The following is a 27,908-nucleotide window of genomic DNA, read 5'->3' as shown; positions in this document are numbered from 1 at the left end:
ATACAAAGCTTGACTTGAGGATGAAAAAAAAATGTTGTATTGGGTGCAGTCCTTAGAAATTATTAGATACATTTTGGAAATTCGTTTTTGTTTATAGAAAATGTAATATAATAAAATGTGACTTAGTAAATATTTTAATCTTCGTTATTTACCTCGATGTAAGCAAGCGTAAAGCTGGTGAGATAGCCGTGATAAGTAATCACTATCTCTGAGATGCACAACATTTAGATAAATACACATATTTATACGAATTAACACATCTCTATCGACATTTACCTACTAGATATTCTTTTAGAATTGTGTACGTGAAAAAAGTGTTGTGGCGTTATATATACAAAGTGGCTTAAAAATTAATAAATTTCAGAGTTGATACGTAACGCAGTCCTTAATATAGCCTGGGCTTTTAGCCTATCCGAACATAGATAACAACATTTTGAAGGGCAGTCAACGTTGCTATACATTATTGTTAAGATTAGATAAAAAAAATTGGGATCAGATATTTATTGATTAATTACAAAGTATAAGGGTTCATAGCGCTAGAACGCGAGGTCATTTCTTCGTCAATAGTGCGCGTGCGCAGTTCTGTGACTGAAGTGACAACATGCGGTCGCATGCGTTGAAGATCGCGGCCTGCGCCATATTTCTCGCAGGTGTGTTCTATGTTTTGTGATTTTATAAGTATGATATGTATCTTCAATATCATTAATTTCTGTTTTATATACTCTTCTATACTGAGTGATTACTGAACGATTATTTCTGATGTGTATTTTGCTTTATGTCACGGAAATGCTTTCGCACTTTTTGCACGTTGAAAACCAGTCGAGTGTTAGTAATTATCTGTGTATTTTGTTGCCCTTGAAAACTTGAACAAACGTTTCATAAACGTAGCCTTAACGTTATAAGTAGTATCATCTGTTATCAAATTTTTTACAACCAATCGTGAGGTAACGTTTAACCTATCATACATTTCTGGATATATGATCGAAAAATATATTTATATATAAAATAATAGAATTGAATTCTTTTTATAGGAGTAAAAGACTTTGTGTTATTCTCAGTATACAACTATAGAACTATACTTTTAATTACCTATATTTATAGTATTTTGTATATTGTTAAGTCACGTTTAAAGCCGTCTGAACCTACCTGTTATTTTTCCATACGTGACTTTATTATATAACCAATAAACAATAGAACTAATCTTAAGAGCAGTGTATACAGTATATCGGTAAAACGTACATTTTATCTTAAGAAAAAGCACTGATAAAGTTTATTAAGGACGGCTATAACTACAGTAAGGACCTGTTTGATAAATTCCTGATAACATTTATCACACAGATAAGTTTGTAAGCTTTATACGGAGGATTTAAAATAGGAATTTATCGCCTTTTTCGTTTAGTAATAAAAGACAAATTTTGGATTTACCATTTTCGAATAGAAGGTACCCAATATCTTAATTTTAGTTGAGTTTGATAGTACCTAAATAAAAAAGAAAAGTACCTATACCTAACAAAACGAAAATAATTAAATCCGATTTTTTAATGTATAAATTATTTTTAATTGTAACATTAAGTTGTATATTTTAATTAAAGTAAATAAAAATAAAATCATTAGTTAGATTCCTAGATCAGATAACTTTTTAATGAAGTAGACACTAAATATATATTTTAAGCAGGTATTAAAGAAACAAAGTGGCGAATATATATAAAACTCTCCGTGGAAGCTAAGACGTATAAAGATCAATAAAAAAAAGGATAGCTAATTGTCACATCCGCGGAACTAAATAAAGTAGATTTTTTTATGACACACTATTCACACACGATGAATCGTCGGCTATTACCGTAAAATGCCTCAATAGAATTAAATTAAATTGATAATTTAAAATGTAAATAAAAACTACGATTATCCTTAATTTAACTATTTTGCCAACACAATGACGTCATAAAACAATCATAGTAAAATTAAATAGTAAATAACCAAAGGATACGCTGTTTGTTATCGAAGATTATAAAGTAATAAAACGTAACAATTAGGTTAATTTGATAGTACCTACTTTTAAAATAGAAGATAAAGAAACTTAGTGCTAGTTTCACTAGTTTTTGATAAATTAATCTCAGATAGAAGTTACTGATAGCCTTTATCGGGAGGATCTAAAATAGCACTGAGACTCTCTTACACCACGTAGTAAATAAATTTCAAATTTTGGGATAGGTAGCAAAAGAAATATTGAATTAAGCAGTGAAAAATAAAAATATATTATTATAAACTGCTCAGAAATACTATTGTGTTCCTGTGACGAGTAATGCGGTCAGAGCTCGTGAAGAAGATCGGGAGTAGAGTTAGCAACGCGTTAGTGATGGTTCTGATGCTTCTGACGCAACAAGTACAACTGCTGTTTGCAACCATTGTAGTATAAAAAAGTACACAAATTTTGCTCTATTAGATACCATTATTCGGTAGATAGCATTATCAGCTAACGGTGAAAGAGGACTAAGTTGTTAGAATCCATAAAGTAGAAGATAAAGGTACTTAGGAGTTCTTTGCGTAAGTTGATAAATATTTACTTAAAGTCCCTGCTTTGCTATAACGTGATTCATATTAACTTATGTTTTTTATTTCACTCTACTTAGTAATCTTCCATTGAAAGGAGGTGCTAATATCAAATAAGTTAATTTTAATTTTTCTTGAGTTCTAACATCATAAGACAATTCCAAATTAATTATATCGTCAAGTAGGTACTTTGCTTTTGTGTTTGTTCAAAATGTTAAAATTCTAAAATAAAAAAAGGCTTTTGGCTTATTTTTAATGGATAAACACGAACTTAGGTTACATAGTCCAGAAAAACATAGGCTATAATATACCACGCTATGACTCATAGAAGTGAAACAGTAAACGTCCATAAACCTAACGAATAACGGAACGGAAAGAAAAAAGGGTTTACGTATTTCGTCATGTAGATATCATTAAGAATTTCAATAAAGGCTTCTTTAACCACTTTTCATATTTAACCCCTGTTTTTTAAATATAAGGCTTCAAAGTTGTATGTAATATGTTATAATATTAGTCATAGAATATATTTTTTATAAATATGTAATACAGGTATATAGTTAAATTTGATTTTTGTATGAATTCCATTTTGTAAGGAACGGTAAGTTTGATAGTTCCTCAGATATTAGTGGTAATAAATTCCATTTCATTTGCTACTAGGTGCTATAAACGTAATATTTCTTAGTGCTTTATTCGTTAATAAACTCTTATCAGTCAGAAGTTCTGACTCAGAACTTTTATCTTTTATATTTTTCCATAATTATATGAAATATCAACTTGTTATTTCGATTGGCCTATACGTCTGAGGAGATGTTTTGTTTTGACGTTGTCACGTTAAACTATCGTCCGTAAACCAACTTTCAGTCAGTCAGTCAGTCAGCTCAGGCTATTGCAGTCCACTGCTGGACATAGGCCTCTCCAAGATCGCGTCAAACTTAACTAAACCAACTTTACAGACAACCAATTTTTAATATTAATTAGTGACTCAGGCAAATTTTTTAATAAGTGAGAAAAATTCGCTTCACGACGTAAAAAATCATCATCAACAGTATCTAGTATTCCGCCTTTTTGGTACCATATTTTAAAAAAAGACTTTAATTTAATAATAGCCTGTCTCGCAAATTACCCCTGTTTTTAATAAAAGAAAAAATTTTGCCAAATTGATAAATTTGTTTTCAAGTGGTAATCTCATAAGTATACGAGTTCTAGCAAAAGAAACAAACAATATTCTACCTATATTTTTTTCTAGAAAAACGATTGCAGCTGTTGCCGACCTACCAAGACCAATCATTAATTATTCAGGAGTTCAATAAAAAAATCAGCGTGTATTCAAAATAATTACATACAGATAAATACAGATAAAAAAGAATATCGAATGACGAATTTTGCCAAATATATAAAATTTTCCAGTGTTATTTTAAGACAAAATAATTAAAAAGTTTTAGTATAATAAATGACTTATTTGTATAGACTATATTTTTTTATTATTAGAAACATGAAAATTCTTAATTTCTTAGCCTTCTATTCGTCGTACCACAGAATAGAAATCATTGTAAATCTGATACTAATTCATTTCAAAAACATAAGGTATGTTAGTAAAAACTAAAAATAAGATATACTAGCTCTCTGCCCGCGGTTTCACCCTCGTGGGATACATGATTTTAGCTATTCTATTTTCGGTCGGGAAAATATTTTCTTCGTATTTTATATAGAATTTCAAAGTTTTACAAAATTTATTTACACTAATTATTATATATTATATGTATCATTTTGTTCGATAGCTTGCTGCCATCTCATAGGTATATCGTAACTACTCCAGTGTCGATCTAGCCCCACTTTTCCAAAATGTCGTCACGTTTACCTATAACTGGGCGACCAGAGTGCAATGCATCTTTGACGTCAAAATTTCCTTACTGAAAAAACTTAAACCAATTTTTTGCTACTCTTACTGACACTGCATTAGATCATAAACGTAACAATTTTTCTTCGCGGCTTAAGGCGCATTTTTTAATTTTTTTAAAGTAAAGCTTTAAAATGTACCGAATTTCTTCGTTGGATTCATCCAGACAGTTGGCGAATAGAAAGTGGCCGGAAAATGTTGTTTACGTCTTAATTTCATTTTAAAAATGACACCTTTTCATGGTATCAAAACCAGCTAGTTACAAACAATACAACTAAAAAGATTTTATTGCAAGTTTTTACTAGAAAATACACAAAGGCTTTTTCCCCGACCTGTATCACTTAGTGATAACGTAGCAGCCTGTGAAAGAATTTTTAAAATGAGGCCATTATTTTTGAGCTTATCAATTACAAAAAAAAACTTTGTTTTTATAATTTTGGTATATGTGATATCAATTACTTTAAATTTTTGAAAAACTGACGCTTTTGATAGGATACATCTCTTTTGAAACAAAATGTTCATGTTCTGATGAAAACTTTTATCGTGATATATCACATGATAGTGTATCCATAGCTGACAAAAAGCTATTATCGAAACAAGATATTTAAGAGTATCATGCACTTATTTTCAGAGATACAATACGAACGATAACATTATTATTGACAACAAAATCACCTATATATTCCTGCATATAGATTTCCAGAACCTTCAAATTCCTTTATATTTTTATTCTATTTACTTCCACATTAAAAAGAAAGACATTTTTGTCTAATCGTCTAAGTCCTATTTTATAATGTTTCTCAATTATATTTGTTTCCGAATGTATATTAATGCTTACTATGCCTAAAAGACCAATTTTTTTAACAATATTTCTAGGATCTTAGAGTGGAAGACGCAGGGAGCTTACTGTTTATACTATTATGGCTGCCGATGTTAATCTGTATTTGTCTTTTGTTCGAAGTATGAACACTTGAAGTGTTGTAACGTGTTATGTTAAAAGGAGTGAATAAATAAATGATTATCTTATATATCTATTGATAAAGTATTTTTAGTTAAAATTATAACAGACCGCTTATCTTTCCGTCATCTGCGTAACCTTTAGCGGATTTATATTCAATGCTTCAAATTAGTTAGTCGGAACCATTGAATATAAATAAATCTAGTAGCTACTACTACTAGTTTTATTTTTTAGAAAAAAAATGAGAACAAATTAAATAATCTTAAGATTCATAATACTAATACATAATATAATCTAACGACGCATATTTGAATGTTGTTGTTATTATGTTAATAACCATGCTATAAGCTAGCTTCACACTAGAAATAAAGATTCTGTAGTATATTTAGTATCAGCATTGCACCCGTGTGAAGCCGGGGCGGGTCGCTAGTATAAAATAAACTCAAAAAAACAAGGTTCAAAAAAATAAAAATAAAAATATGAATTTTTAATTACTAAATAGCAAAAACTATATTAATAAAAATGTATTGTGTACTATTATAAAGACGAAAAAATTGTTCCTTGTTCGATTTCAAGCGATTAACTCTGCCACCAGTGCTTATTTAATATATAAGATTCTCGTGGCGCGGTGTTTGTAGTTAAATTCCTCCGAAACGGCTTGACCGATTCTCTTGAAATTTTGTGTGCATATTGACTAGGTCTGAGAATTGAACAACATGTATTTTTCATCCCCCTAAATGTTAAGTCCACTCCTAAATACATACTTTTTAATTTTTAGATAAATTATTTATTTTTTATTTTATTATGATTTGGCGTTGAAAAATAGATACAACCCTAAATTTTCACCCTTCTATCACCAACCCCTATTTTTAAATAGCGTTTAGCGGCAAGACATATCATAAGATTACTAAGTTACCAAGTAGTAAAGAAGGCTATAAGGTATGCTACAACGCATAGAAGTAAAATAATATTCAAAATTATTGTGAAATCGAAGAAGGTGTCATACTAACAATATTAAACATTTGCGATCGACATTACTGTTGACTGCATTCTCACAATAATAACGTCTATTAGATTTATTATAAATTTAATTGCAATGTGGTATTTTGTATTATTAATTGCGTAATGAACTGTAATGGTGACGGAGGTAAACACAATATACAGTTTTAAAATACAATCATTAAATAAAACTCGTGATGGTGATTAAATGAATTTTTAGATTATGTGACTATTAATTCCGATATAAAACACATTAGTTTCTTGCATTATTAAAAATAGGTACATATAAATGTAATGTGTATATAAATGTTGTAAAATATTGATGCCATGCCACTTTGTTAACCAGCAAAATTTTTATTATTATCTATTTTTCTTTTATTATATACCGTATGTATACTATCTTATACACTTTTAAATATAAGGTGTTAAAAATATAATATAATATTTGTCCTCCAAGTTCAAGACAAGTTCTATCCCAAGCCGCCAGTAGTTCGAACTGCAAGCCTGAGAAACTTACCCATAATACACGTTGTTTCAAGCAACACTGCCTTTGTAGATAATTAATCTTTTGTCCAGTAGGTATGTGAGAGTTTTTTAAGGCTTTTGTGGAAATTCTTCCCTTCGAAAGCCAAAAAGCGTTAAATATAATAAGAAAAAAAATTAAGTTTAATCAACACTCTACCTGTCGATAATCTTGTGGGCAATGTCTAAATCTATATATATAAATTTCATTTCACGATGTATGTGGGCGATAAACTCCGAAACTACAGAATCAATTTCTAAAAATTTTGTAAGCACCTGTAATTTGGTTCAACTTGGGAGATAGGGTAGTTTTTATCTCAATTGGACCCGGTAGGTGGCGCTGCTATCGGTATATAAGCAATCAAATTTGGCAGCTGTTTCCGGGAAAACAACGTCTGCCAGATCCGCTAGTATAAATATAAAAGTGAATCGCTAAAAGTTTGTGGATGTGTGTTTGTGGGAGATTCTTAAGGAGAGAAAAATGAAATGAAATTGGAAGTCTTATTTTTGATATAAAAAATAGATAATAATAATAATAATAATAAATACTCTTTATTGTACACTACAAAGAAATGTTACAAAAAAAGGGATACATACGAAGAAAGATGTATATTATGATGTGATATTATTATATTTGAGTATTCGGCACAAAACTTTGGCAAAATTTTAGTATATTCTAATCGAATAGCCACGGTTTCAAATTTGAGCCAACAGCGTTAAATTTGTAAATGTAACATGTTTACTTTACGTTCATGTTACGATATACGTTTAACTTAAACATCAAAAGGCTTTGACGATAATATGCCTAAAATGTCACCGACTTAGAAGAAATTTCGTGCTAAAATTCTTACCTTAAAGCGTTAAAACTAACAATGGTAATATTTAAAAGTATTAATTTTTAAACTATTGTGCCCGCGACTTCCTCCGCGTGGTATAGTGATTTTAAACAGCATTTTTTGGATATATATTTTTGTTTATTTTGGACAACAGAATAGTTGTAATATTTTGTCTCTTGTCGCAAACTTATAAAACATTAACATAAACCTTATATATTTCCATACAAACTTTCATCCTCTATTGTAATTTTAAGGGTAAAACTTGTACAAACTTTTAATGTCATATTTATTTATATCGAATCAAGAGCCTACAAATAAGTATTAGGTTTCTAGCTCTAAGAATGACGAGACTTCCATACAACTTTTCATCCCCATCTTTCAACCGCCTTACACCCATTTTTTCGCATTAAAAAGAGTAGTCTATGTCCTTTTTCAGGCTCTAGACTATCTGTGTACCAAATTTCATATAAATCAGTTAAGTAGTTTTGGCGTGAAAGCGCGAGAGACAGACAGAGTTACTTATAAGTATATTAGTAGTGAGTTATTTATAATATTAGTAAGAATTTTTAGTTTGCTTCTAGGTTAGGTTCTATCGAGAATTGTGATTTATATATATATATAAGATATATATATCATAATGATATCTCGCTCTATATCATTAGTATATTTACTCGTATTATTTATTGTTTTAATAGTAAATTCAAGTAAGACTTAAAATCACTTAATTGCGTCGTCGCTTGGCATATTTATCAGGAACCCAAAAATATTAAAAAACTTATTTAATACATTACAAAAATGTTAATACGAATTAAACCACATTTTTGTACAATTACATAAATTATAAAGTACTCGTAATTTCAGGCTACTCATATGGTCAAAGTTTACCTACACGTGTGACTCAAAATGAAGGAACAACTTTGAGAATGGCTGTTTTGACGTTTAGTGATGAGGTAGAAAAATGTTACTTGGAAACCCCACAAGGCATGGTGGTTGAATTCACACCAAAAGATGAATCAAACGATAAATATGAAAAATCACAAGGAGACGATATATCCAATTGCCGTGTTAATTTGAACGATATTGACATAAATGATAACGGAATCTGGACGATTGTTGCAGTTTTAACAACTGGATCAAAACAATCACAGTCTTACAATCTCAGTGTTATTCCTCATCCAGGTATAGATTTTAAATTTAAAACAATTATATCTCCTAATATTTTATAGATAAATAATTAAAAATAAATAGCTGTCCGAATTTTTAGAAATCATGGAACTGATATAACATACTAAAAAACGTTAATATTCTAGACGATTCTGGTGAAAGCACAACAACAACAACAGCAGTGGATACTCTTGCACCCAGTACTCCCGTAATAGAAAATTTGCCACATAAGTACTTTGATAGTAATTTGGGCACAAGTCACACTGTTTTCATTAGAGACTACGACTTCGTGACCAGTGAAAAATGTTTTGTAATAACGCCTTCCGGAACAAAGTATAACTTACAAGGATTAAATTTACCTAATGTTGAAGTTATTAATCATAGAGATGCTACCTGTGCTATAAAGATTACTGTAAATTCTGAAGACTTTGTTGGAAATTGGACATTGATCGATGAGGGCTCCAGGTACTCTGATGATATTATAAGGAGACAACCATTTACAATTCGGGTTGAAGGTATTATTGGTCATTAACTTGTTAATCCTTAATAATTGAAAACGTACGCGTATCTAGTCACGTCCAAAAGATAAGATCTATAAAAGTCGATAAGTTCGATAAAACGTATTAAGTAATTTACATGACCGATGTGCATATCATTAAAATATTTTTGATATTACAGAAACTGTTGATGCGTCTATACGAGACGTTATTGTAGTTGAAGGAAATGATTTCTACGTACGATTGAGGAATCCAATACATAATCATGATACTTGCAGACTTTTAAGACCTGATGGAAAAGAATGTGATACATATGAAATTGATGAACGATATATTGAAAACTGTGGTTATGTTGTTAGAAATGTAAATAAAACTGATAGTGGAAATTGGGAAATCATTTACGGAGATAACATAATTTATAGGGCACCAATAAATGTAACAGTCAATGGTAATCTTTTTTTTTAAGTAAAAATACAAATTAAATTACAAAATTTCATTAATTTAATTAAATTTTAAGCTGTATGGCTACGGCAATAAAGAATATAGGCACCCTCTCTCTTCCCGTGGGTGTCGTAAGAGGTGACTAAGGGATAACACAATTCCACTACCACCTTGGAACATATAAAGCCGACAGATGGCGGGATAACCATCCAACTGCTGGCTACATCAGGCCGAAGACGGACACAAGCGTCTTCGGTGCGAAAAAGCCAGCTCTGCAGTCACCAACGCGCCTGCCCAGCGTGGTGACTATGGGCAACACACATGAGTTCACGCCAATTTTGGCGCGAACTTGTGGAGGCTTATCTCCAGCAGTGGAGTGCGATAGGTTGAAATGATGATGATGATGATTAAATTTTATTTTACGACAAATTTTCTATTATTTATTTCTGTTCTTACTGTTTGGTATGTTGTATTAATTCATAAATCAATTCGCGTTTTGTTATGCAACGCTTTGCCTTTTTACACATATGATTTTGTTGTGTGATTTTAAGTATTATAAATTTATTATAAATAAATAAAAAATCTTAAAATATTTCAGTTGCTACGTCTGAAGGATCGTCAAATCTTATATGGACTAGAGATAAACCAGTTAATGTTACTCTTGGAGCTGGAAATGCAATTTACTGCAGACTAAGGAATCCAGAAGGCTCAATAGCTTATGATGGATTTGGTAGTTGTAGAGTTGTTATTGACAGAGTTACGTATGACCATGATGGTATTTGGAAAATGAGCGTAGGCTTGCCCGGTCGAGTCCTCACTGAAAATTCTGAGATTACTGTTACAGTCGTTGAGGCTGGTTAGTGTATGAGTTCATCATAGAGACGGAAAATTATAAATAAATTAAATATTACATTTGTAAAATAAATAATTGTGCTTTTAAAACCATTTTTAGATTCAAAGCCGTTAGTAGAGTCGAAAGTGAGGGTAAACAAACCTTTCGTCTCTCTAAAATGTAAAGTCTGGAGTCCACATCCAATTCGATCTTGTAAATTCCGTGATCCATCTGGTCGTATACTGTTAGCTAACGAAGGTATCGGAGAAAGCAGGTACAGCTTCCACGGGGCTGGCGTTATGTAAGTACTTTTGTACTTAACGTATCTTTAGTGCCTATTAAATAATTATTACTTTAAAAAGGTATGTAATTACATTATTTATTACCTTTGTTACTCAATTTGACCGTATATATACATACATATATATATGTATATATACGGTATATATATATATATATATATATATATATATATATATATATATATATATATATATATATATATACACATATATATATATTAGTTTTTTTTTTAATTATGTTCGGGGATAACTTCGTAGTTTATGAACCGATTTTGATAATTCTTTTTTTGTTGGAAAGGAGATATCCCAGGTGTAGTACCATGATAAGGAAACCAGGGTCGAGGAAAACCCTTGAAAATCCGCACAACTTTTTACTTGGTGTACCGATTTTGATGATTTTTAGTTTAATCGATAGCCGATGTTTATCATGTGGTCACATTTAAATTTCATTGATATTCATTTGATAATGCGTATTTACTTGACTATGTGTTTTTTTTCATTTACCAGCAAACAATTATGTTTATTTATTTTAGCTACGAGTCTGATGTTCATACACATGATTGCGGCTTACAAATCAAAGATCCCGTCGTCCAAGATTTAGGTCTTTGGCGCTGTGCTGTAGAAACCGAAGAGGAAACCTATTATGGATTTTTACGTGTCTTATGCCCTTGGGTTATGAGAGATCCTGAAGTAGCAGCTACTATTGTAATGCGTACGTCTTATTTTGTCATGTTTTATCTTAAAGATTTACATATCTTAATAATTTTGTCTACTACCAATACGAAATCATTGCTTTGTATTTTGCTTTGTATGCGATTATCATTACTTATGTTTTTTATTATTAAAACAGCTAGCACGTCAGTATTAACATCATGGCTATACTTTTATACACGTTAGAATGATTTGCCTCCTCGTGTATTTTTTTTTTAATTTTTTAACGTGTATATATTTTAAATATATGTATAACTAGCTCAACAAACAAGCGTATAGCGATAATAGCTTACCTGATAGTAAGCTATTATCGTAGGATCGCAAACGCGTTGCCGAACCTATCCCTAATTTCCATATGGTCACCTTACTCACCAACAGGAACACAGCAATGCTCGAAAGCAGCATTACTTAGCTGTTAGCTTCTGTAAAGTCGAGGTACTATCCCAGTTTAACATATTATATCAATCTATTTTTACTAACCAGTTGAGAAAAATGTTTTTTTTTTTGTGTAAGAATGTTGTTTTTTGAGGAACGCCCAAAATATTTGCCAATCTAATAATATAGAAACGTTATTTATTATTTTTAAAATTTTTAGATCCAACACTGACAGCAGAAAGGGTTGAGGTCAGCACTTTTGTTGATGAAAGCGTCACTATGTCATGCTCAATCCAATCCCCCATTCGCTACTGCTACTTCCGAGCAAGGAATGGCACTACATTCAACGTTGGACCCGGTAATATATTGTACTCTACTATTATAATTATTAGTTACTAGCTTTCAATCTTAAATTTTATAAATAGTAGTAGTAGAGTAGTTCCTTCTAAAAAAGAACAACTGCATATGGGACTACAGGATATTTGTTAGCAAACTTTTATGAGTTTAAGCTTACGTTAATTGTAAGTTTAAATACGTGTTGTGATTAATTAAAGATTTAATAAATGAAATGTATTTTAGAGTTAATTATTAACTTATTATTATTATATATATATATATATATATATATATATATATTTTTTTTTAAAGTAGTATTTGCAATCAGTCTGTCCCAACTATAAGCAAATTGGTTGTGATATTCGTCTGTGGCTGAGTGTGCCTCCAATGAGACATCTACTCTCAGTTTTTCTCTAGTTCACTGTCTGTTTTGTAGTTCCAGTATGTTATGCCTTCTTAGCCTTTTGATACAGTCGTCGATAGTTAATTGACGGGCTAGCTCATTCGGGTGGTTTAATAGCCTTTCTTTATATCTTGAGGTATTGGACCGGATCTCGTGCCTCACAGAATTCATCGATAGGTGTTGCATGATCTCATTGTTGGTGACATACCAGGGTACATTGGCTATAGATCTGAGTATCTTGTTCTGTTGCCTCTGGATTACATTTACATTAGAGTCGCTTGCGCTTCCCCATAGCTGTATCCCGTACATCCATATTGGTTTAATTATCGCTTTGTAAAGCAAGAGCTTGTTATCTAGCGATAGTTTTGCGTTTCTACCTAGCATCCAGTACAGATTCCGGTGTTGTATGGATATTTCGTCTCTCTTGGCCTTAATGTGGTTTTTCCATGTTAGACGACGATCGAGGTGTAGACCCAAATATTTTACGCAATCGCTGGTGGGTAGTATGTTGTCGCCAAGTTTTACCGGAGGGCAATTTCCGTGTCGGAGGGCAAAAGTTACCTGCACCGATTTAGTAGCGCTTGCTTTTATCCGCCACGTCTGCATCCATTTGTTCACTTTATCTAGGCCAACTTGTAGCGTATCCGATGCTTGTCTAGGGTCGGCACTAGAAGCAAGAATTGCGGTATCGTCTGCGTAGGTGGCAGTTACAATGCCGGGTGTTAAGGGCAGATCAGCCGTATAGAGCGTGTAGAGCACAGGTCCAAGGACTGACCCTTGCGGTACTCCAGCATTTATTGCATAGAAATCTGAAGTTTCCTCAGCCTCTTTAACGTAAAAAATTCTCCCAGACAGATATGATTCCAGTATAAGGAAATAGCTATGGGGTAGAGTCTGTTTTATTTTGCAGAGTAGACCTCTGTGCCACACCTTATCAAAAGCCTGTTGTATGTCCAGGAAAGCCGACGAGCAATATTCCTTGTTTTCTAGGCTCCTTCGTATCGATGCACAGACTCTGTGGGCCTGTTCCACGGTTCCATGTTGAGGTCTAAAGCCAAACTGGTGATTCGGTATAATATCTCGCTCCATGAGAATTGGAGCTAATCTCCTGAGTAAGAGCTTTTCAAAGACTTTTGACAGTACCGGTAGCAAGCTAATTGGTCGATATGAAGTTTTATCATATGGTGTTTTGCCTACTTTGTGGATCATTATGATTTGTGAAACCTTCCATAAGCTAGGGATGTACTGGAGTCTAAGCATAGCGTTATAAAGCGCTGTGATGAGGACGATGGCCTTTCTTGGCAATTGCACGAGTATTTCTTTGGTGATCAGGTCGAATCCCGGGGCCTTCCTGTTATCAAGGTTTCTGATGATCCTCTGAACTTCCTGTGGAGATGCAGGTTTAATGGGTAGATCTAGTTGTAGGTCTTGGGCTAGTATCGAGTTCACATCAATGTCCAGGTTTTGACCCGCAGCCTCATTAGGCGAGAAGACCATTGACAAGTGTTCTGCAAACAAGTCTGCTTTTTGTTTATTTGTTCTGGCCCACCCGCCATCACCAGATCTGATAGGGGGCTTGAGTTCCTGAGGTCTATCACCTGCTTTCGCGGATCGCCACAGCGAGTAGTTGGTAGAGCTAGTTGCTGTCATAGTTTCTAGTTTGCTTTGAAGTGTGTCGTCGTCAGCCTCTTTGATCATTTGCCTCAATTCGACGATAGCTCTATTTAAATCCCTCTTGTCCTCACGATGGCGACTCAGATGCCATCTGCGGCGAAGCCTGCGTTTCTCTGCGATTTTATTTCTTATTTCAAGGGGGTAATTTGTGTGCAAACGTTTCTTTTTCAACTCTGGGGTGTTCCGCCAGCATGCTTCCTGGACAACTTTGGTAAATCTCTCCAGCGCTGCATCGATCTCCATTGTAGTTTTTAGTTTAATGTTTAGTTGCACAGAGTCCTCAACAAATTCCCGGAAGCCACTCCAGTCCGTATGCGAGTTACTAAGGCGCATGGGTCTTTCAAACTCGATTATAGTAGTACTGAATGTAAGTATTACAGGAGTGTGATCAGACGAACTGTCAAAACATGGATCGACTTTAAGGTAGCCCCCGGAAATGCCACCGGTAATGAAAAAGTCCAGCAAGTCTGGCAGTTTGTTGTTATCCGTTGGCCAGTATGTCGGTTGAGGAGTGGAAGCGATGCGCAGGCCCATTGTATCGATGCACTGTTTGAGTTGTCTACCCCTCGTAGTAATTAGTCTTGAGCCCCAGTGAGTATGCTTCGCGTTCCAATCACCTCCAGCGACAAATCTAGTACCCAACGTAGCGAAATAAGCTGAGAACATGGTAGTGTCTATGCTATGTTTTGGGGGGCAATAAACCGCTGACATGGTAAGGTGTCCATTGTTGTCCGCTAGAGCTATTGTAGTAGCCTGAATATAATCCGTCTTGTACTCAGCTAGAAGATGGTGCTTTATATTTTCCTTAACCACTATTGCGGTAGCTGCATGAGCTGTACCATCTGGATGGTTGGTAAGGTAAGTAAGGAATCCACGTATCTTGCTCTTTTGCGTACAGTGAGCCTCCGATATTAGTACAAGATCCAGTTTGTGTTCCGATATTAGTACTTCAAGGTCTTGTTTATTGGGTGCAAGCCCATTTATGTTCCAGGTTGCAATCCGCAAGCCTATGTTGTGAGTTTCGACAAGAGCGTTGTTAAGAGTCCCATCAGAGTACTCATTTGTTGTAAGAGTAGTTCTAGCTTTTCTGCTTGTTTGATAAGTATGTTGCACATTGAATCATCTTGCTGCGTAGATTTTGTCTCAACATTTGTGTGTTTCAAGACTTGGGCGTATGTGCCATGCTGGCTGTTGTGTCTTGTATTGTCATGTGTTTGGACAGGGACTATTTTTTCTGGTGGATGGCTTGTAGATTTTCCAATTGATGTGGGAGCTCTATTTTTGTTCTTTTTACGGGCGAGGATCTCTCTGTAAACATTACAGCCCTTGTAATTAGCTGGATGCGCACCGTGGCATAGGGCACATTCGGCTGGTGTACTGCGGTCACGTTTAGGGCAATCAGAAGTTTTGTGTGATTGAGCACACTTCACGCACCGGTATGGTTTCATACAATAGTTTTTTGAGTGGCCGTATTGCTGGCATCTTTGACATTGTATTACAGTATTTCTCCTTTTCGGGTCTTCCACAGTAACCGACTGATGGTAAATATATTTAATGTCCTTTGCATGTTTGTTATTGTCGCTAGGTACTAGGTTGACAAAGAAAGTTGTAGTTGGTTTTTTGTCTGGGCCGTATCGAGCATTAATGATCTCGCCAAGCACCGTGTTGCCTGTCTTCGCTATTTCAGCCTTGATCTCTTCATGGGGTGTTGAGTGGTGCAAGTTTTTGATAACAATTCTGGAAGGTCTCTGGTCTTTTCTTTTAAAGGTATGCCCTATTAGGCCTTTCTCCCGAACTAGGTTTATGACTTCTTTATATATATCAACTGTTGAGCTACTTATTATGAGTTGATTTCTATTAACATTTTTGTAAGTGATACCATCCGAACCTGGTATGCCTTGAAAGAGTTCCTTTAATTCCTTGATGTTTTCTAATCCATACAGAATGACAGGTGGTGGTTTGCTAGTTTTCTTTTCCTCAGCATTCTTGTGTACTTCTTCGGTGGGGTCTATTGGGAGGTTGTCAAACCTGTTCGAGGTTTCAATTTTGTCTGGAGAAGGTGTGGTTGACATTTTTTTCCGTTTGATGTTTCTATTGATTGGGACATCTTTCCACAAAGGCGGCGTATCAGTAAGTGGGGCACTCCCGATTGATGCGCTCCTCTGTCTGTGCAGGGATAGATCTGGGCGAAGTAATTGCTGCAAGAGTTTATTTCATTTTCCAGTAGCATCCACAACCGTAGGAGCCTGGTCACCTACACCTACGGAGTCTTCGGTAGCCAATTTCACACTCTCTGGCCCGGATACCAGAGAGCGCCGGGGGTTAGCCGGGTCGCATGACAAATCGCATTCCTTATCGTTCATTTTCATAAACGATTGGTTGATTTCATAAACGATGGGTTGGGACGATTCACCTAATACTTTCCCAAGGTATTAGTGCTGCAGTTTTGAGGGGATTTAATACCTCATGGTCAGCAGTGGCCAGTATTTACAGGTTATTTACCGCCGCCTGTTGCTCGGCGTTGTCACTCGTTTGGCACCACCCAGGGGGCACGTGTAGGGTAAGCACGGCTACGAAAAGATGGTAAATCCTACGGACGCGAGCAACATCACCCCCCAATATAAAATTATTAACTTATGGCATAAAAATGTATAGTAGAATATAACCGAAAAATATGTTACAAGAAATATAGGTATATATTGTCATCATTGAAATTGACTACAGACAATTTTAATTAGAATTTTTAGAAAATTTTCCTTTTATCATGTAATCTAACCATTAAAAAATTGCATTTACTAATTATTGATATGTTTATAATTTATTTATTTTTGCCATTGTTTCACATTATAACGGAGCACTGAAAATAGGTATATTTCCACATTTGAGATAAAATATCTTATATTATTTTGTTTATAATTCCAGCCCAACAGCACGACCAAGCTACATACGTTGGAGCTGGTTTCGATGCTGGGGAGTGTGGCATTAAGTTCCCAAGCCTGGCTGTATCTGACTCAGGCCTCTGGAGCTGCCATATCGGAACTATAAACGACCAAGGAGAGAAGCGAGTACAAATCAATGTTGCGGTGCATGGTAAGTAATATTATTAAAATATATTAATCCACCACGCTGCTTCACAGCGGTTTGGCAAATATATTCCCGTCTACGAGTAATGGTTGCTATCGGGTATTTATGATAACGTAATCTGATATTAATTATATGGAAGTAGTGATAAAGTACTTTCAACCGACTGCAAAAGTCCTGGTTTTAAGCTTCCGAATTATGTTAAACTCACTTCACAAATTAAGAAAATACACATATCGACAATGAATGAACTTTTTAATGATTAGAATCAGATAAAGATTTATAGTATTTACTTATGAACCATTATAAATCGTCAAATTACCAATTACTTCCATCGCTACATAGTGTTTTTAGCTAATAACGTTTATTTTAACAATACTTTAGCGTAACAACAATCTTACAGGTAAATATGCATGTATGTCGTTATGCATTTTTACTGACACAACACAAGAATATTTTCTTCTGAAATGAATCTAAGTAAAGACTCAGTTTATCACTTTCAGTTAGTTACCTTTTAATTGTTACCATAAATATTGTTTTTAGTGCAAAAGGCAAAAAGTGGTTCATTTTATAACTTGTAATGTTCTCTATGCAATTTCAAGTCAAAATAAAAGTTTTGCTTGCCAAAACTTTCAGATCCGATGGTGGCTGATCAACGTGTAGTATTCGATCAACTGATTGTGGAAGCCCAAGTCCACTACAGCTACAGTGTACTCGACTACTGCCGATTTGTGCGCATTGACGGCTTAGGTAACAAATTATCGTAATGTTTTCATTTTTTATCGTGCAATTTTAAAAACTTTTATATCAAAGACCTTATTTCATCTTCAGATAATATTTTTTCTTCGTTTTTATTATCTAGACCGCAATTTCCAAAACGGGGCAGAATAATACAATATTGCTAAAGACCTTTGATTAAGTTTTTAAGTTTTTGTTTACAACATTTTTAGTAACTCTAAATATCTTTAACACTTTTATATACGCTGACAAATATAAAAGAGATTTCACGATGACCTACTATAATATATATATTTTAAGGTTTTACGTCTGAGAATACTCCTCCCGGCTACATCGATTTATCAAATCTACAACAAGGAAGATGTGCATTCAGGATTGACTACCCATCTGTACTTGAAAAGCATCCCTGGACTGTAGTAGCCAAGGTTCATGGACAGGAAGTTGAATTATCAAGAGTGACCTCGAGTACCTTAGAAAATCCCCGTCCACCGCCTGGAGGCTCAGTAAAATGTAAGTATTTTTTTTTACCGCAACCGTCAGTAGAATTTGACCTTTCGTGATTTTGCATTTAATCGTTTGTATTAAATTATTCTAAATATTTGAAAAAATGATGGGTGAGTCTAACAGATAATTAAGATAATTAAGTGCTTGATAATATCAGAATATCCATTCCATAATGGTGTAACTAGTGTTAAATATCTTTAGAAATAAGGACCTGCGTTTAAGCCCTAAAATTTGAATATGTTTTCGCTTTTTGTCAGTCATTTGTGATTCAGCTACTCAACGCAAGATGGCCTCCTAAACTAAATGCCGTTGTCAATCGCTTTTTTAACCGACTTCAAAAAAGGGGGAGGTTACTCAATTCGACCGTATATACATTTTTTAATTTTTATGTATGTTCGGGGATAACTTCGTCGTTTATGAACGGATTTTGATAATTCTTTTTTTGTTTGAAAGGAGATATCCCAGGTATGGTACCGTGATAAGGAAACCAGAATCTGATGATGGGATCCTAGAGAAATCGAGGGAAACCTCGAAAATCTGCATAACTTTTTACTGGGTGTAACGATTTTAATGATTTTTAATTTAATCGAAGTGTTTACATTTAAATTTCATCGAGATCTGATTACAACTTTGGATAATCTTTGATAATGCGTATTTACTTGACTATTTTTTCGTCTACCTACGTTGTATTACTTGTCGATATAATTGAAGTCGGTTTTTTTTTGTTTGCCTGCAAACACAATTATTTTTATTCTCTTCTTTTATTCCTTTTCTGTATTAAATATTTCCCTAATATGAATATCCCAAATATAAGTCTATTAAAATTCGTTCGTAGGTAAATCCTGACCCTAGATTTCACATATACCTAGGGAGCGTCCATTAACCACGTGGTCATATTTTAGCCCCCCTTAATCCCCCCTCCCCTCTACAACTTAGTGGTATGAAAAATAGATGTTGGCCGAATTTCAGACCTACCCGATATGCATACAAAATTTTATAAAAACAGTCCAGCCGTTTCGGAGGCGTATTGTAACTAACATTATGACACGAAATTTTTATATATAAAAATTTTCACTGATTTTTTGTTCAATCACAATAAAATACAGCCTATGTCACTCCTGAATAGTGTAGCTTCCTGAATAGTGTAACTTTACCTCTTTATATTATTAGTATAGATTAAAACAACGTTTTTTAAGGAGTAAACTCAAAATTATTATTAAAAAATTATTCTATGTCTTTCAGACTATCGTCTTCCAGTCGCATGGATCGTAATAATGGCAGTCGGTTTGTCTATGGTGCTGCTGGCGATCGGACCGAAGAGGAACAGACATTGGACCTACGACCGAGCCAGCGCTATCAGAAATAGTTTTATCAAAAAAAAGGTTGAACAGCATGTTCAGCCTAATAACAATGATAATAATACAGCAGTCGCTGCTTGATATCAAAGAAAAAATATAATTATTATGTATTTTAGTCATATTAATAATAACACTAATATTATATTTTTTTTTCTGCCGTAAATCGCATTGAATCCAAACGAATTGAGTTTTGTATAATAATTAGGTACTAGATTATTCATAAATGGGGTATATTTAACAATATTTGTTTAAAGTTTTTATAAGTTTATCACGTTACTAAATATAATAAATATTTTACTTGAGAACGTATACTTAATTTATTGTTATTGTATATTTATGTATAAAATTAAATATAGAATTTTTATATTTTTCGATAGATTCGAGTTAATTTAAGTCTATTTTATAGAATATAGTTTTATATTTATTGGCTATGACAATTGTTAATCATTTTAAATTTATAGTCTATTCATAATAAAAATGTGAAAAAGTTTTAATTTTGACTTTTTTCATAAAATAAGCTAAAATTAAATACATACAAGCTAACAGCAAAAACTGAAAGTCAACAGGAGCCATCTGTCAAATCTGGAGCACGAATACACATAAACACTATAATTATATTGATGATTTAAAGGACTAAAAACGTTTGCACTATTACAGTTTATCTAAATTCTTAATTCTAATATTTTAGATTCAGATACCCTTCATAAGGTCCAGATTTTTATGTCATAAGAACAAACCACAGAACTAGCCAAAAGGCAAAACCTCACTTTAAAGATTGTTTGATTGGTTGATGAACTAATAGGAAAATAACTGGACAACGACAATTAGTGTTACTGGATGACAATATTTTGTAATAAAATGCCCGGTACTGTCAGAGAAAATCTAATCTCTGTACTAGATGTTGAGACTTTAATCCGTACTTTTAACATGTCATGACTGATTGACTGACTAACGGTTTAGCTGGTCTTAGGGGAGCTCAAAATGGGGCGGGTCCAATGAAATCTCACCAAATCTCACTTAAACCGAGGGGGAGATAATCGAAAATCTCACATCAATTTCAAAAAAAATAAAATTCAAATAATTATGTGGTGTCATGGGACACCAGGTAGGAACGAAGTTCCTTCGGATAGTATAGAAGCAACACAATTTGAAAAAAAATTGTTGAATTTTATATAAATTTTCTAGTTCTAGATTTTTTTTTTTTTTGTTGATTGGTTTTTAATTAAGTATATAAAAGTATTTAGGAAATTTAGTATTTTAGAAAATAACAAATACCGTAAAATAAAATAAATCAAAGAATAAATAATAATAATAATAATAATAATTCAAACTATTAAGTGAAATAAAAAAACATATTATGTCTTTATTTATTTTTGTCGACAGTATAAAATTACATAAGTAATTTAAAAAAGTTTACTAAAAAATATTTTAGTTTTACAAACGTCATATTATACAGTCGTGTGGCTGATGTTACGTCACTTTCGTTATATATTTTTCTTACGGTTTTAGTATCACATTTTTTTCAGTTCAGTTGCCCAGCCAAATGTCAAGCCTGCCGTAAGGAACTTCGTTCCAACAAGCCTACCGTAAGGAACTTCGCTCCAAAAAAATATTTTGAGTGTTCCTTTTGACTGCTAACATAAATCTCGTGGCTATTAAAATCATTTAGTTTTTGCTTTGAATTTTATTTAATTTAAATAATAATAATGAATAATAATAAATATTTACACAATACACACACCGCCGTCTGTTCCTAAAGTATGTAACTTAATGGTTGTGTTATAGGTAACAGCCGACTGGTATATAGCTACATATTTTTTTCCGATAAACATACTTATAAATAATACATATATAAATATATAAATAAATATTTATATTACACCCAGACTTAGGGTGGGAATCGAACCCACACCCTCGGAGCAGAAAGCAGGGTTACTACAAGCTGCGCCAACGGGCTCGTTAAATAAATTAACTATAGTATACGTGAGCTTATTATTTCCCGTCAATATCTATTATATTCAGCGTCAATCTCACGTAAGGGTGGGGGAGGGGGTTGGGGGGTTTTACATTTGGCAAATGTAACTAAATATACCTTAGGGGGAGGGGTCTAAACTAATCGAAAAATAGCTCACGTAATTAACGAATGCCCCTTTACTTATTCGTCATCACCGTTTTTAAAATATTGAAGCTGGACACAAGTAAATAAGGAATAAGTTTTATCGACTTTAAAAGGCTTAAAGAAGGAAAGGAGGTTCCCAATTCGACTGTGTTTTTTTAACGGGTTTATTAATAATAATAATAATCATTATAACTTTATTTGTAAAACACACTGTTCCTAACACACACAATATGCATATACATATAACGTCCGAGGCAGGCATTACAATCAAAGTCTTAAGTCTAATACAATATGTGAGTAATAAAAAAAAAACAATAATTAAAAATAGACGAGAGAGATATTACCTCAGAACTTTTTACTGTGTGGACCGATTTCAATCATTCTGGTTATAATTGAAAGGTGCTTGTCATGTGATCTCATTTGGAAATCTGACAAAAACTTTTCAAGTTATATCTCATAATGCGTATTCACTTGACTGTTTTTAGTCACCTTTCATTGTTGTACTTCGTAACTTTTTACTGGGTGTACCGGTTTTGATGTTTCTTTTTTAAATCAAAAGCTAATATTTGTCATGTGGTCTTTTTTATTTATTATATATATAAATATTATTAAAATATGATGATGATATACTTTATTTAAATATGATCGAGACAATGAGTACTTTTTTAATAATCTTTGATGACACGTATTTACTTGAGGGTGCCAAAGCATGCCTGTGCTTGTGTGAACATCGGCTCTGCTATTATTAAAGCACTAGGTAAAAATTCCATCATAAAATATATACTCAAAACAGATATTTAATATTCAGGACATTAAAAGACAACATCGCCATCTATCAACGAATAGGAAGACTATCTACAAGCTACAAACCAAATCACACATAGTACATTAGTCTATTTCACTGAAGTTTTTTTTTCGTTTGTAAGCAAACAAAATTATACAATATAAGTTGATGGCGATTCTTCTTGCCGCGCCAAAAGTCCAATTCGATTACCGTCCTAGTTAGGAGGGTACATTTATTACATATATACTCGTATAGTATACATTTATTAAAAAATATATTAAAAATGTGTTTGTCAGTCGGTCGTTATCTTAGGAACAGTCGAGCTGTATTTAAAAAAAGAAAGTTAATAATACAAATAGCATAATATTGAGGTTTTTATCAAATAATTTATTGGGTTTTGAGAAATCATAAAGATTATAAAATAAAACACATTGATTATCATAGACAAAACGAGGTCAGAATTAATTTATTACTTACCTATAATTAATAATTTTATCGATGTGGTATGACTCTTATCAGATGAATATTCATCAGTCAATTTTAGTACATCTTACATAAACAATAATGAATTTATTAATTGTTTTTTCCTTATTATTTGTGTTTTCAACATATTGTGGTATGTACAAACAGAAAATAATAATAACACACATTACAAATTATGTAATTAGAATTATATTTCTCAATTTATTCAAAAGCTCATCTAAAAATAACAAACTTTGCAACCAAGTTCCTTTTTAAAGGTATTTTATTTAAAAAAAAATATATTTCAGTATTTCTCATTCATACATCTATACAAATGTACATGTAATAACTAATAATAATTAATTGTCAAGAAATTTAAGTTGAGTAAAAATCTATTGCTTGAATCACAATAGATAAACACCAAAACTTAATGTTTCTACAAAAATTAATCCTGATTCTAAAACTGAAATATTATAGAGCAATTAAGTAGTCACTCAAAAAATATCAACTAATTATATTTTAGTATTTTGCAAAGATTCGGTTGGTAAAGTTTGAATCGTTGTTATAGCAAATCCAGCAAGAATAGCTGGAGGTACTGTTGCTCAAATATCAGACTACCCGTTTGCAACTGCCCTTCTTAGCAATCAGGGACAAGGGACCTATCTTCAAGCTTGTGGTGGAACAATTATTTCACCAACTGCAATATTGTCGGCAGCTTCTTGCTTTGTTACTAACAATGCGTAAGTCACTTCATCTATCAATGTTAAAATGATTCTATAAATTTACTGATCTAATCTATAAATAAAAGTAAGTTTGTAAGTGTGTATGTAGTCAAGTATACATGTATTTTATATTATTAATTCTGAATCAGTTTATAGATTTATGATCATTATTAATCACTCTTGCACTTCTGTGCCCCGCGATAACAGCAATTCTCATCACCATGGGTAGACTGGTAGAGATCTCTTCCAGAGATAAGTTCGCCCTTACCAACTTTCTTTGTAAATATGATTTTTACTTGTTTCTTTTTTTAAGTGCAACAAAGAATATAATATAATATATAATATAAAATTTAAAAGCTGCTGTTGTGCTGCTAATAGAAAATATATATGTCTATAGACTAAATTGTATATAAAGTAAAATAAATAAGGAATGTAATTCAAAAAACCAGTAATGGTTTTCTGTTTTAGCAAATTGATAACAAAAATATGAATGTTGTTTTTAAATGCTGTTTAGACCTATTTTTTTCACGTATGTTTTAGATATTATTGTAGACAGAACATTTTAAACCTAAGACTAAATATTTCGCCAACAGTGTACACTCAGTTGTTTGGTGGCGAGCTAGAGTCGGGACCGCAAACTCAAACACACAAGGTCTTATCTACCTCATCCGCCAAATAACTACCCATTCGAACTTCCAGTCGACTACCCGGGTGAACGATATCGCAGTTTTAAGAACTTCCTTAAACATTGTGTTTGGGCAAAATGTTCAATCAGCGTACATCGCAGGCGGCGCTTATTCTTTGGCTACAAATGTACCTGTTTGGGCCATTGGTTGGGGCGCAACGTCGGTAAGTTACAATACATGGTTTCTTTAAACTAACTAAATATTATTCTACTATTTATTGTCACATATAAAGATATTGTAAATATTTTCAAGATACATATTACAATGCAACCATTAACAGTATCTAAAGGACGTTACGACCTTGCATAGCCCGACTGGGGAAGTACCTTGGCCCCCAGTACAATTTTCTACAGTGTCGGGGGTCTGAAAACATACACAAACCAGATACAGAAACGCCCAGACCACGACAAATCTATATGGCTAATATAAGTATTATCCATGTGCAGGGATCGAACCCGCAACCGCCAGCGCAATAGCCGCAAACCAGTACTGTGACCGTTGCGCCAACGCGTCGTTAAACGCGGCCTTACAGAAGATCAGAGCTAAAAAATATTGTTGTATGCTACGCTTACAATCAGGTTAGCAGTACGCTTGCCGACCTAGTTTTATAAAAAACATAACTTATTATATTACTTTTAATATAAATATTAAATAAATTAAAAGAAAAGCCGGATTTACCAAAAAAATGTCTTTTTAGGCTATTGGGATATCTTTACCAGAACCTTGATCAAGAACAAGATCCGTTGTTTTTAAGGGTTTGGAATTGCCAAAGGAAATAATAGGATGCTCTCTATTTTCAGAATACAGTACCATCGTCCACAGTACTGCGCCACGTCCAAATCTGGGTAAATGACCAACAGGTCTGCGCCACTCGCTACAATGAAGTCAACTTTGTCGTCAACAACAATATGCTTTGCGCTGGTTGGCTAGATATTGGAGTCAGGGGACAATGTCTGGTAAAAATTTAAGATAGTATAAACTTGAAATTATAGTATCTTTGATAATCAAATCAAAAAAATCATAGTAGTTTTCAGTGCCTAAATATTAAGTCTTCTTTGTAAATAAAAATTAGTCGCTAAAGTGCTGAGCAACCATTCTGGTCAGTCTAACCTATTCAAACCGATTTTTAACCCCCGACGCATAAAGAGGGGTGTTATAAGTTTGACGTGTCTGTCTGTCTGTCTGTGGCTTCGTAGGTCGCGAACGGATGAAGCGATTTCAATTTGGTTTTTTTTTTTTTGTATGAAAGGTGAGTTACGGGCGAGTGTTTGTAGCTATGCTTGATGAAAATCGGTTTAGTAGTTTAAAAGTTGTGGGGGGTGAAAGTGGGGAAGAATAACCGAATGTATGCAAATATAATCTAGTGGGGTCTCAAATGAAAGCGCATCACGTGTAGATTACAAACTAATGTGTTCAATGAAATGACGCCGCGTTGGCGCAACGGTTACAGCCATGGATTGTACCTGTTGCGCTGGCGGTTAACTGAGATAAAGCATATCAGGAAACAGAAGATAACAGCTAAATAATACTGTTTTCAAGCAGTGTTGTATTCCTATGGTGAATAAGGTGACCAGAGCTCCTGGGGGGATTGGGGGTAGGGTCAAAAACATGCTTGCAATGCTTCTAGTGTTGTAGACGTCTATAAGCTACGGTAATCGTAATCGCATCGCATCAGACGAGTCGTACTTACGGTTGTTTGTTGTTTTGTATAAAATAAAACAAAAATCTTTTTGGTGTTCCTTATTTTCAGGACAAAGTGTGTATAAAATAAAATAAACTCACGATAGAAAAATGGCAGCACGAAGTTCGGTAGGCCAGACAGCAGCTAATATTGATGAATTTATTTTCTAGGGCGATACGGGTAGCCCTCTTCTTCATAATGGTGTGGTGGTCGGAGTGTACTCCTGGACTCAAGGCTGTGGGGGAGGTCGCTATCCTAATATCAATACAAGAGTATCTTCTTACTCTCGATGGATTGAAGCAACAGCGAATGCGTAATATATTAAATTAAAGAAAATATTGGACATAAATTGCTTCTTTTTTTTTTTGAATATTGTTTAAATATCGCTAACTTTCAATTCCTTCATTCCTATCTTTTTATCAATCTTTGAAGAAGTACTGACTACATTAGAGAGAACTAGAAAATTAACGGCTAATTAGCGGTCGCGGGTTCGATTCCCGCTCACGATAGACATTTGTATCGGCCATATAGATGTTTGTCGTGGTCTGGGCGTTGTGCTTGTGTATTGTGTGTGTTTCCGGACACAGGAGAAAATCCTACTGGGGGCCGTTGAGTGTGAAGTATTTATTTATTTATTTTATTTCGCATAGAAAAGCCACACGTCGTGAAAAAAATTGTAAGGACTTGTTTTAACCAGTTGTAAATAAAGTTTGTGTGGCTACGGCACTAAAGAATTTAGCCACCCCTTCTCTTCCCGTGGGTGTCGTAAGAGGCGACTAAGGGATAACAAGGTTCCACAACCACCTTGGAACTTAAGAAGCCGACCGATGGCGGGATAACCATCCAACTGCTGGCTTTGAAATACACAGGCCGAAGACGGGCAGCAGCGTCTTCGGTGCGACAAAGCCAGTATTGCGGTCACCAACCCGCCTGCCCAGCGTGGTGACTATGGGCAAAACACATGAGTTCACGTTATTTTTGGCGTAAACTTGTGGAGGCCTATGTCCAGCAGTGGACTGTATAGGCTGTAATGACGATGATGAAATAAAGTTTATTAAACACATAAGCTATGAATAAACTATAATATACATGTACTATAGTACACAGTGAATATAGACACTTAACGAACAATCTCAAAAAATCTACATTTAAAAAAAATAAAGGAGTCATGGCAGCAAATCAGCTTACAATTTCAAAATCGCTACAATTTAACATTAGGTACATTACAAACTACGGAAATATACCCAGTTAATAAATTACATTTTTGCGAATAGAA

General features: G+C 33.6%; 2 protein-coding genes across 2 annotated transcripts; both read left to right on the top strand.

Annotated features, from left to right (window-relative positions):
- Positions 1-551: 551 nt before the first annotated feature.
- On the top strand, positions 552-20,609 carry LOC123664248. The gene is made up of 12 exons (XM_045598842.1): positions 552-650; positions 8,624-8,941; positions 9,073-9,441; positions 9,605-9,871; positions 10,463-10,720; positions 10,817-10,997; positions 11,532-11,710; positions 12,305-12,442; positions 17,420-17,587; positions 18,215-18,328; positions 18,617-18,826; positions 20,063-20,609. The coding sequence occupies exons 1-12, from the start codon at positions 602-604 to the stop codon at positions 20,257-20,259; spliced, it is 2,448 nt and encodes an 815-aa protein (XP_045454798.1). The 5' UTR covers positions 552-601; the 3' UTR covers positions 20,260-20,609.
- Positions 20,610-21,036: 427 nt separating this feature from the next.
- Positions 21,037-26,981, top strand: LOC123664247 (trypsin CFT-1-like). The gene is made up of 5 exons (XM_045598841.1): positions 21,037-21,094; positions 24,112-24,283; positions 24,859-25,114; positions 25,752-25,907; positions 26,803-26,981. The coding sequence occupies exons 1-5, from the start codon at positions 21,037-21,039 to the stop codon at positions 26,947-26,949; spliced, it is 789 nt and encodes a 262-aa protein (XP_045454797.1). The 3' UTR covers positions 26,950-26,981.
- The last annotated feature ends 927 nt before the right edge of the window (positions 26,982-27,908 follow it).

The sequence above is a fragment of the Melitaea cinxia genome, chromosome 21 (genome assembly GCF_905220565.1).
Source record: "Melitaea cinxia chromosome 21, ilMelCinx1.1, whole genome shotgun sequence".
NCBI lineage: Eukaryota > Metazoa > Arthropoda > Insecta > Lepidoptera > Nymphalidae > Melitaea > Melitaea cinxia.
This window is presented reverse-complemented; position numbering and strand designations above follow the sequence as displayed.

Excerpts from the sequence above, each read along its gene's own strand:
- LOC123664248 (XM_045598842.1), top strand. The coding sequence starts at position 602 with ATGCGGTCGCATGCGTTGAAGATCGCGGCCTGCGCCATATTTCTCGCA. Across the intron at positions 9,872-10,462 it reads AATAAATGTAACAGTCAATG|TTGCTACGTCTGAAGGATCG; the intron begins GTAATCTTTTTT and ends AAAATATTTCAG. Across the intron at positions 11,711-12,304 it reads AGCAGCTACTATTGTAATGC|ATCCAACACTGACAGCAGAA; the intron begins GTACGTCTTATT and ends TAAAATTTTTAG.
- LOC123664247 (XM_045598841.1), top strand. The coding sequence starts at position 21,037 with ATGCCCGGTACTGTCAGAGAAAATCTAATCTCTGTACTAGATGTTGAG. Across the intron at positions 21,095-24,111 it reads AGATGTTGAGACTTTAATCC|CAAATCCAGCAAGAATAGCT; the intron begins GTACTTTTAACA and ends TCGTTGTTATAG. Across the intron at positions 24,284-24,858 it reads TGCTTTGTTACTAACAATGC|TGTACACTCAGTTGTTTGGT; the intron begins GTAAGTCACTTC and ends TTTCGCCAACAG.